General features: G+C 39.1%; 1 protein-coding gene across 1 annotated transcript; it reads left to right on the top strand.

Moving 5' to 3' along the window:
- The first annotated feature begins 454 nt into the window (after window positions 1-454).
- Window positions 455-9,914, top strand: unm_hu7912 (un-named hu7912). The gene is made up of 2 exons (XM_079827053.1): window positions 455-614; window positions 5,182-9,914. Exons 1-2 carry the CDS (start codon window positions 606-608, stop codon window positions 8,431-8,433), a joined length of 3,261 nt encoding a protein of 1,086 aa, XP_079683179.1. The 5' UTR covers window positions 455-605; the 3' UTR covers window positions 8,434-9,914.
- The last annotated feature ends 2,152 nt before the right edge of the window (window positions 9,915-12,066 follow it).

Genomic DNA, 12,066 nt, shown 5'->3' with positions numbered 1-12,066 from the left:
TAGATAGATAGATAGATAGATAGATAGATAGATAGATAGATAGATAGATAGATAGATAGATAGATAGATAGATAGATAGATAGATAGATAGATAGATAGATAGATAGATAGATAGATAGATAGATAGATAGATAGACAGACAGACAGACCTGAAATTCATAAATAAAAATATTACAAATCACCTTTGTTCTTGAAATGAATAACTACTGAAGCCTATCAGCACGATATGACACCTTAATAATTAAAATCATGTCTCTAAGCCGTCCCATCGCATATCTCTATCCAGCACGAGATTCGTGTGCATCACAAACACACACACACACACGCGCGCGCAGGCAGGGTTCAAGCGAGCACCCAACGTCGCACGCATGCGCAGTCACTGAGCATCTCACACAAGAAACGCAACGCATGAGGGATGCGGTCACACCCCCTCGTCTTGTCTCAGTACGCCCCCGAGACCCGTGGGCGAACAACAATACTTAAGGAGTTTGATGCAGCCCACCCTTCAGCATCTAATATGACATGGACACTACATAATCTCTAAATGATCAGTAACCGATACACAAATCCACAGATGATCAGCACCTTCAGGATCTTAACTATGGATGAAGACGGTAAGATAAATGCGCACACTCCTAAAAGCTTGAAATAGCTAGGCTACACTGTAAAAACAAAACTTAGGACTTTTGAATTATTTGAGTAAGACAGATAAGGTTGCCGTGGTTTTGCGTCTTACTGATGTGTTTTGCGCCGAGAGATTAGGTCATTTTACGAGAGATGCTCGATAGTGCGAGGCTCGTGCCGCAGCAATAAATGAGAACAAAGTGTGCTGTTGTGTTACATTTTGGTACGATGGGCAAAGGTTTCATTTTCGCAGTGCACTTTCGCAGGACTGTAAAACCCCAACATGTTAATCAGCTCCGTCATATTCATTAACGATCCTTGTCAAAGATCGAGGAGCGAGGATGTTGATAAACGCCACGCTTATGTCGACCTTGTAAATCAGGTTGCTTTGCAAGTCAGTAGATTTTGAGCACAGTGGACTTTGTGGTTTTTCTAGGTATCCAGGCGACAGAGCATGTGGTGTGTGCTTGTCCGGAGAAGGTGTAATGAGGAGTAAGTTTAGTAGGCTACTTATGTATGGATAAATGTAACAGGCTACATTTGACAAAATACTTTTGGAAAGTTGACAAGTCCTGAGGTTTAATATTTCATCTAAAACTATTTCTAATGTTATAATTATTAGACAACGCATGTAATTTCTATCATCTCATATGGCCATATGGAATTTTTGTGCTTTAAAATGAACTTGTGAAGGCAGAAGAGTGATTACTATGGTAAAACATAAAATAAATGACACTTTCCCATATGCTTGTAACCTAAAATCATGAGTATGAGCACTGATGTAACCTAAAATCATGAGTATGAGCACTGATGTCTCAATGCTTATCTTGTTTCTTGCTCATCTATATTTATTTTAACTGACCGCAAATGCTGAAACCCATTAAAAAGATACACTGCAGCAGTCTTAATAGGGTATGTTGCACCTGTTGTTCTGAATAGATGCAATGGTTTAGAGAAAATAAAAAAAAATGATTGTACAATATTATTGTCCTAATTGGACCACTTCTCTGCAATCCAAACTAGAGGCTAGAGTTAAAAATATGTTTTTCCATTAAGTTTTAGATAGTATAATTGCTGACAACAGACATGCACAAGTGCCTTAATAATGAAATGTTAAGGACGATCATCCCCTCAAGGGCTGAGTGGATTGTTGTTCTTATTGATTTAACTCAAGCAAGTGTAATAAGTGTAATTGTTAGCAATGTGTTTATCTAAATGCATTCTCCTGTTACCTATATAACAGTGGCTATTAAATGATAGAGTGCGCCCAGGTTGTACACATCATAAACTACTGAATTAGCCAGTGTCAACTAATGGCAGGGATCTAGTTTTGTTGTGCAACTGAAGAGGAAAAGAAATGTGCAATTGAAGAGGAACATAAATGTGCTGAATAAAGACATTATGTTTGCAGTTGAAAAGAAAGTGGAAGTTTCCACTTGTTTCTCTCTTGACCTTATAAACTAAAGACTTAAGACACCTGTGATTCATAGATATAATCATTTGGACTTTCAGTTCCACAAAAATTCCTTTGAGTTTTCTTGTTGGAAAAAATAAATTTCACCTCCAAATCTACAGTCTCCACAGAATCATCCAGCTGGGCTGCTTTCACTGAGAGACTCAGATGCATCTTTCCCATTATCCATTGTGTCCAAATATAGCCTCTTTGCCTCATATCCAGCCAAAAAAAAACCCCACTCTGCAAGCTCATTTGAGGAATGGGTTGTGTATTTAAGGAGATAGGCATCATGTGAGATTAACTGCTGCTGCTAACACTTTCTGCTGTCATGGTTTCTTAGAGTCAGACTGTAGCTTAAAGGAATTTTTCATTACTCGTAATGTCTGCAACTGACTCGTTCAGTGAACTCATGATCACGAATGATTCACTCAAGATCTGATTCTTTTGTAACTTAGATGATGATCGTCATATTTTGAAATCCTGGTGAACTCACATGCCTTCTTCTACAAATGTACAAGCATACTTTGCACTTCATAAGTGGTTGTTTTCAAAAATGAATGAATTGAAAGGAAACTAGTCTTGGCATACTGTGATGGCAGTGTCGGACAGGTGGTGATTTACTCTGTGAGGGCAGTCAGGTCTCAGTCACAGGTACTGGCTCTGCTGCTAGCTGTGAAAATGCCTGCTGATCAGCCACCTTGCATAAAGGAAGAAGGGAATTATTAACATCTCCTTTGCCCAAGATGGACGTGTTTGCTTTTTAATGTTTTAATCCAAAAGAAAAATGATGATGCCCTCAAAACTCTCTCTCATGCTCTATTTTTTCGTCCTCATTATATTTCTATTTGTGGAACTTCCCTTCTAAATTATTGCTAAATGCTGGTTAGCTGACCAAAGGAAAATGTCTTTTTATTCTCAGTGATTCAGTGTAATCTAATACTGTACACAGAGGTGGGTCAACTATGGATGATACAGTCATTTTTTAAATTTAATTATATGTGATATGTGAACCTAATTTACATAGACGGCAGCTTTTATGTTAGTTCTCCATCCTTTTGTGACCTACAATGTTAAGAGCAAAGGAGACGGGCAATGAGAGATGGTGGGCAGATATTAGCTCACCAAGAGGACATTTATACCCTTAGTCAGCTAGAATCAGAACCAGTGAAAATGGAAGCCCAAAGGAACCTGATTCGTAAGCATTTACCATGAGTGACACTGTTTTATAAATAGCTTTAAAAATGTGCGATTCAGCTCTCTTTAACAATTGGAGAGGTCTAGACGGCATTCGAGATTTTTTAGACATAAAGTAGTCATGGGTTATACACATGCGACCGTTCCCGTCTGGCTGCAGAGACACTATGCTTCTAAGTATATGAAGTGGTTAGTGCACTTTAAAGTGCAATTTTTGTTTGCGCCTAAAAATTGTTCCCAGCCGACATGTAATACAATAGTTGTGGAAGTCATCCAGTCCCAGCTGCATCAATCACAGAACCGCATCAGATCTGATCTGAGCCTCGGTGGGGTTTTATTACTCTATGTCCAAAGTGGTAATGTTTTCTTAATGAGGAGTTGCCACTGACACTGTCTGTGTCAGTCAGTCTATCCCTTAGGATGCACAAAAGTCAGTTTATGTTGATATTTATTTTTGGATACCACCTAGATTATCATTTGTTTCATGATAATGTGCTTTGACTTTGTTCTGCGAAGTATGAAGAATTTGGTTTAGTATTGTTACTGCAAAAAAACTGCATTCACAATGTAATACTATGTTGAAAAGCGGAAATTCTAGTTCTGTTCTAGATGAATCCAGTGAAAAGAGTGAAGCTGTGTGTGTATGTGTGTTTAGACTGCTCGTCGGTCCTTTCTCAGCAGGATGAACAGATGGTTTTCAGGGTTGGCTGAAAGGATGCAGCCAGTAAGTGGGGCTCCGTAGCTCCTACTGTCATTAAAAAAATCCCTGAAAAGCCAAACATTGTAAATAACCTCGAAATTAGCTCCAAATGCTTTGTAAATCAAAGAATACAATAATATTTATAGTAGGTAAACCCAAAAAAATATTATTAACTGTAAGCATAATACAGCACACAGAATGACATGTGCTCTGTCAGCTGGTTAAATAACCAGAGATGTAATAATTTGACCACTGGTTAGCATTCAGTGAAAAAAAAACCCAACAACATAATTGTCACACACCGAAAGGCAGGGTGTTTAAACAAACACAATCAAAAAATGACCCTTTGTTTTTAAATGCAAATATTCAATAGGACAAAAAAAAAGATTGTCTCAAGAAAGCAAAGTACGGAGGAACAGTGAAAATCAGAGCAGGCATAAATATAGACCATGCGCATCACTCGCGTGGTCCTTGTGTGTTTCTAGGTGTGGCTGAATTCTAGGATCAGAACTGATCTTCTACATTCTAAATGAACAATGTGCAAAATATCTACTATCTATGTAAAACTACCATCTGACGTTTACGTTTACACATTCTGACGTTTATGTGTTCTCCTTTTTTAACCTTATTTTCACTCTATTCATTTTTATTTCCCCAAAGACCGGAGTGGCACTATAATTAATGGGCAGGAGTAGGGCTGTTGCAGTAGGATGCGGTAAAACTGTATATGTTATTTTGTTGTTGTAAAATGTGCATTTGAAAGACAAAAATAGTTTTAAATTCTTGAATAATCTGTATTCCTTAATTCATTTCTCTGCACAGACTGTTTATGCATGACATGGCATTTAACAAAGAAATTATATTTTTCACTAAACTTCTGCAGTGATCATATTAAGCAAAATGGCTTTTAACTTTTAATTTGGCATGTGAATGATGCCTATAACTTACTATGCGTGCATTTGTACATAGTAGTACATAAAAGTGGTCCAGTGTATGCGTTCAAGATCATTTGTTAATGATTGCCTTGTGAAGTATCTTGTAAATCCAATGATACAATTCTCTCTGTCCTCTTCTCTTTAATGTATTATGTTCTTTTCTAAGCAAGATCTGACTTTAAATGGGATCCTTTATCCATACTTTTCAGACATTCAAATGGTTGATTTAAAGAAAATGTGAATCTAATAAAGCTGTTTTTGATTTTCTTTAGGAGACACCAACTGAGGGGGGATATAACGGGGGTCCATTTAAGATGACACGTACGGATCCCCCTGACATATTAACATCATCTTTGTATCAAGACATAAAAATTGGCCCTAACTCTGGTCTCTCAAAGTATTCTGAATCTTCTAAGCAATGTGATTCCCAAATGGTTGGCCCACTGGATCAAAACTTCGAAACCATTAACAAAAGACATTGCCGTAGCTTTGACTTCATTGAGTCACTGGATGACCCCAAGGTCTTTTCCTCGTCCATGGAGTATCCTTACAGGTCTGATCAGCAAACAGTAAGTAAGGATGCAGTCTGGAATGGCATTGGGCAGCAGGGACACTTACGCTTTTCCTCACCAGATCTATTCAACTCAAGACTCTCCCAACAACAGATCAGCACAGACAAAAACAATGAGGCAGCAAGGACGAGTGTTCATGGTAAGCCTCGCTCAAAAAGTGCTCCGAGGGTTCGAGCCACCCTGACCCCTGTACCCATCACAGTCTCTCCACCTTCAACCATGAGGCGTCGATCTCCAGTGGACCCCCAGAAGAGATTTGATGGTTTGCCAAATCGAGAAGCCTCTCATTCAAACAGGGCTTTAGTTAACGAAGTTCATCCAATCAAGTTACAACCCCACACACCCCTCTATGTTTCTGATTGTTTTGAGGAGAGCAGACAGGAAAAACAAACAAACACTCCCCACGTAAGGTGCCGTGTTGATATTAAGCCAGATGCCTCAGTTCTCCAGCACACTGCACGGAAGATGCCTACCCACAGAAGTAATGTTCCCTGGCAGCTTTCCTCAACATCAGGGATCAGGAACGTCTCTTTTCCAAGTCAGACATCCACCTCTAGAACACCTACTCCTAGTGAGTGTTACAACATGGAATATAGGCAAACATATCAATATCCCAACAGCTTGTCCGGTAGTTACATTCAGTCTGGAGAGATCCCTTTCGGAAGGACTTCTCCTAGAGACCCAAGGGAGTACAGGACCTTGTCTAATCCTAACATCCCAACCAAGTTCTTCTACACGGACGATCCCTGCAGGTATCCAGTTCAACCACCGAATAGGACATATTATCAGGATGACCAGTACAGTATTAACAGCAGCAACAGCCAAAATCCCTCTGTCAGTAGTCAGTATGTACTTGACCCAAGGACTCGCTGGGTTCATACTTTGCCTGTGCGTTCGTACTATGCAGATTCCCATCGTGAACCCTCGGATCCATTTTATGGTAGACCATATTCAGTGAGTGAGCCAGGGCCATACTTTATATCTACTCCTCAGAGTGAAACATACTTTCAGGAGGATCCAAGAGCATATGCTTTTCCTTCTGATCCCTCAAAGATGTTCTATACACGGCCTTGCCATTACCCAGCAGAAGTAAACATTCCTATGAGAGCATATCATACGGAGGGACGGCGGCGACCACGTATGTCCCAGGCCTTTTCAGATGATTGGCACCGGTCAAGCATTGCTACATATTCCAGTCAGTATGCATCCTCACAGGCCACTCCTCAGCGAGTGCCATCAATAAGCCCGTGGTATCCCAATGACTTTACAGAGCCTAGTCGTTTAGGAGCAGATGTCCGAAACTATTCAAAATCCTGGGATAACATTCTCATCCCCCATATGGACCGAGAACATGGCGTTTCACGAGGCAGGAGTTACGAGAACCTTCTCCATCAAGGAAGACCAGGAGTTCCTTCAAATAATAACCAACAACCAGTTATTGTAAACCTTTCTAGTTCACCGAGACGTTACGCTGCCTTGTCTCTCTCTGAAAACTGTCTAGAAAAGTGTGCTGGTGACAGACAAAACAGTGCAAGGGGGCAATGGTTTGTAACCCCAGAAATTACAATTACTGACAATGACATCCGTGCAGCAAATAGCAACAAGAGAGCTGGGGGAACTAGCAGCTGGAATACCCAAAATACAGGCCGATGTCAAACTGCAAACTTGGATAATTTACAGAGAAAAGCAAACCCACCAGAATCCACAGAGAGGAAGAACAATAATTACTCCCTGCAACAAAGCCTCGAACAGCTTGATGAGCTGCTAGCCGACCTAGTCATTGATTACAAACCTCAAAATAGCAGGAGACCAAGCAAGGATCTGATAGACCAACTCAAACAATTGATTCAAGATGACGAGACCAAAGAAGGGAAGAGGGACGTAGATCAAGAGGATTCAGGACTTTTGAGCACACAATCAGACTCTTCAAAGACCAGCCCAGACACATTTAAAGACCCAGACAGTGGTTGTGAGGGTTTTCAGCGAAGTGTTGAGGACATCTCTTTGAACCACATTGCAGTCGAGGATGACATTATGGTGTGCTCCAACAGGAAATGCTTACGCAAAGACACTACATTCAATGCTTGCTTGTACTTCAAGTCCTGCCACAGCTGTTATACCTACTACTGTTCCAGAAACTGTAGGCGAGATGACTGGGACACACATAAAGAGAGCTGTCTTTATGGCCGCATTAGTAGTGTCTGCAGGCACATACTAAAGCACTGTCGAGAGAACGCTGACATCCATAAAGCTTTTTCGCGCATTGCTAGGGTAGGGTATCTGTCCCGTGGGAGAGGAGTTCTGTTCCTGGGTTTTCCAAACCCCGGGTGTGCAGATAACTTTATTCAAGTTGGTCTTGACAGCCTTACTATCTCTCCAACATATCTGTCCCTTCGAGAGTTAGACAGTTTCAAAGACAACCTTGGGCAATACTGCAGAGAGTTGCAGAATGCAGGCAAGGAGTATGACCCCACTGAATGTTTCCTCCTGAATGTATCCATTGCTGTTGGAGACCTAGTGCCTAAACTTCCTTCACCCAAATTACAAACGCCAACAGTTCGCAAGTATGCCAAGGTCTCATTGGCCTCCTCAAGCCCAGATAAGAAAATCTTTAAGAAAGAATGTGAAATGGAGACTCTGATTCTCACCCCTCCTCCTGGGACATCGGACATCGACAAGGATGGCGAAGAGGGCAGGAAATCAAGAGAGATTTGTTTCATTAACATCCAAAGGGAGCTTCGTACCAGAGGTGTATTCCTTCGCCACGAGTTCCCACAAATATACAACCAGCTTTGTGAGTTTGTGGAGAGCAACAAAAGGTTCACCCCCACCACAATTTATCCCATTGACAAGAGAACCGGAAAGCAGTTCATGTGTATGATCATGGCAGCGTCTGAACCAAGGATGCTTGATTGGGTTGGTGCACCACACCTTCTAGATGACATTATATAATCCTATGCATCCAGCATTATCAAGCTTTTGCTGTATAAAATAAGACTTAAATGACTAATGTTTTTAGATATGTATTTTAATAGTGAGACTATATTTACTGTTTTTCTGTATGGCACTAAAAACTAGAATTAATATGAGTTGCTTATGGAATAAAAAGCTATGTACAGTATTTATTAGAAGATATATGAGCATATATGTTTTGTCTTAAAATCTGTTTCCTTTTAGCAACTACTATATATTTCAATGGCCCAAACAGAATCAGAAGTTGCTTTTTTTTGCATTTTCTGCGCTGATATTTGGGGCAAAATCTTTCTGCAGAATGGATTTAGCTAAAAGTTTGTGTATTCTTATAGGCAAAGCTCACATTAGCCAACATATTTAATAAACACACAAAGGGTGGGGGGATGTGCAGAACTTTGTGAATGACAGGTGTTCCAAATCTGTGGAAATTGTTGAACTTTCGGTGGATTATGTGTGGGCCTGCTTATGGCTGTATTTCTTGTGCTAGTTTGTTGCATTGAGGATATAACAACTAGGATTCCATTGGAGAACCTCTGGAGAAAGTATTTTTTTCTCTTGCAATACAATAGTGTCTAAAAGTCATTGTCTTTAGCCCCTTGAGAGGATAAAAATGCACTTGCATGGAGACTGCATGCTGGCAAGGAAAATGCTAAATCACTTTAAATTTTGTGATGATTTGTAATTTCTTTAAAATAAATTACACTCACAGATGATCAGTATGGCAGAAAAGAACATATGTCAGGTACATTTTTACAGACAAAGTCAAATAAACTGCTTGGAAGATTTCACTATATTGTACATGGCAACTGCTTTCTGTATTGTATTTATGGAGTACTATATTTATTCATATGGTTAAGTCAGCTTCTAACTTGACAGGAAAACATTTGTCTTTTGAGTTATCCACATTTCCATTAAATAAAAATTAGTTTACTTGCTAATTTATTAATCTGACATGAAAGATTATTAATTATATTCTGTTTTGAATGTTTCATGGTATTATAAAGTTCTGATATCACAATGTTTCTAGTGAAACATCCATTGAAATATGGCTGTGTTCAAATTATAAACATGTATATAAAATATCCTATTCATATTTCAATCATTTATAATGACTGACAAAACTTAGATACCTATATTTCAATAGAAAAATATAAAATTTGAAAAAGATTTAAGAAACGGTGTATAACACCATTGAATGCAAGATTGTTAGATTTAGCACTTTATTAAACTGCTAAGGGAAAAAAGTATTTATAAACAGACCATTTAGATAATGTAGTCAACAGCATGCACACAACAAACCTTACAGCGATTAAAAAATAGTCAGTGTTACTGTTTTTATTTTTCCGATGCCATTTTTATGCCATGCATTATTTATTTACACTGCTCATTACCTGTTGTGTTCTGTTGATGAGTGCTGCTTTATTTCTGTACTATGGTCAATAAATGAAACACCCGAAAGTAATATGTCTCATGTATTTGACTGATAATAATACATAATAATACATGAATTGTTCAGCCATGAAACTCTATTAGCGTTCTGATTGGTTCGTTCAATGTAATGTTCCCAACCAATCAATTTCATGTATCCATTACTATAACAACAATGCATCCAAACAAATGCATATCTGCATAATATGCAAATTATAATTTTAGCCCTCCACCTCCCCAGCACCACCTGCCTAGATCTTCTACGGAGGTCTCCTTCTCTCTAGCAGCCGGATGTTTCCTTTAATTTTATGTTCCGAGCATTTAGCAGAAGCAAACTATACTTGCCACCATAGCTCCATCAGCAGCAGCAGAAGCAGGAGTGTATGTCTTGTCCGCCTAGCCTGACAAGCCAGACCCACATCAAGATGTTGGGTCTGGAAACTCACCATTGACAGGCCTCAATCCGAGGGGTGGGATAAACGGTTGTCTTTCAAATTCCCTCTGCATGCAATTGGATAGCGCCATGAGCACCACAACCAACCAGAGCGAAGAAGAAGGTGAAGCCGAGTTAGTTGATAGAGTTTCGCTGTATCCGGTAGGCAAAACTTTGAACATATCTTCTTTTCTTAAGAATGACTTCAGTGCCGTTCTTTGTTCTTTTCTCAAAGAAAAGCTTAACTCCAAGTCTTCCAGAGTCGCGGCCAAAGCCAATTCAAAAGACCGCTGTTCTGTTCGTCATTAATAAAATGTTTTACAAACTTTCCTGAGAGTTATGACTGGAAAAAAAGGATAATAAAACAGGCATTTTGTAGTTTGGACAATTCAAGGGCATGCTTGTAGAAAACATAAATATAGAGAGAGTCCTGTTATAGGCCTATTTCATTGATGATTTTGTTTTCTATGGCTGACTGCAACCTTTACCAAGCATGAAAATTATGCAAAGGTAGTCAATAAGCATGATAAAACTGCCTTTTAAAGGCGTTTAAGTGAAACAGGTGGTACGCTAAACATGCAGACCTATATCTAACAGCTGGAAAAGTGTAATGGGATAAATGTATCCTTGGCGTACAAGAATATCCCAACAATACTGCAGCGACATCTGCTGGTTAATATTTAGCACATGAGAATAAGGCGTGCATGATTTTTTATTTATTTATTGACTCATTTTAGTGTAACTACCAGCAAAGTGATGGTAGAAAAACAACGGGGTTCTGCCCTTGTAAGGGCAAAAAGTAACTACCAAAAGTGGCAGAAACATTATGCTACATTAAACTGAAAATTACTTTTCTGTACATTTCTGTAACGTTTAGCAAACGTAGGCCTACTACATCAATAGGCCTACGGAACACTATTTATGTAGGCTAAATTTTAAAATATTTATTTCAAGAGAAAATTAAGTAAATTGATTATAAAAACGAAGGCATATAGGCCTATTTAAACGGACAAATGCAGCTGAATTAATTTAGCACTCGATAAGAGAGACTATCAAAAGAGCTTTTCTAAAAACACAGATTGTCATCCTTTTTAGGCTACACTTCCGACGTGATCTCGTGGATCTGTCTTGCTAAAATAACCAAAGTCTCGGTGCTGCCCCATAGAGTTTTATATTCATTACGACATAGGCTACTGAACGCATTTGTACTTTTTCATTGTATTCACGTGAAAGCAAGCAAAACGTTTTTGATGTTGAAGCAAAACCTTTCTACACTTTGTAAAAATAGCCTGTGCATTAAAAGTTTTTTTTCCAATGCCCCATAAATAGGCTACACGTTGTGCATGTTATACACTTCATGCATTTTTTAAATAGTAGAATAGGGTTTCATTAAGGGTTTATTTCAATTCTATTATTATTCAATTATGTTTTGGACTGAACTGTTAAATGTCTCATTCTATTTACATGATCCAATAAAAGTCCTGGTAGTAACGCAAGCAGCAATGCATAAGGCACTTGAGGCGTTTACTATAATCTAGTAAATCAGCATATTTCATTATGTAATATGTTCTGTGTTGGAGAGAAAAATAAGAAGCATTCCTGGAGGCAGAAAGGTGGAGACTTAGAACTGAGATGCTTGTTGCCGGGAAACAGGAAGCTGAGTGAACATCCAGGCACTTCAGACTGTGGGCAGGGTGATAAAAAGGGGGATGCTGGGAAAGCATGTGAATGGTGAAATGATACGCCAGCCT

The sequence above is a fragment of the Gobio gobio genome (assembly GCF_949357685.1).
Source record: "Gobio gobio genome assembly, chromosome: 10".
Taxonomy (NCBI): Eukaryota; Metazoa; Chordata; class Actinopteri; order Cypriniformes; family Gobionidae; genus Gobio; species Gobio gobio.
Note: the sequence above shows the minus strand (reverse complement) of the source record. Positions and strands in the feature narration are given on the sequence as shown.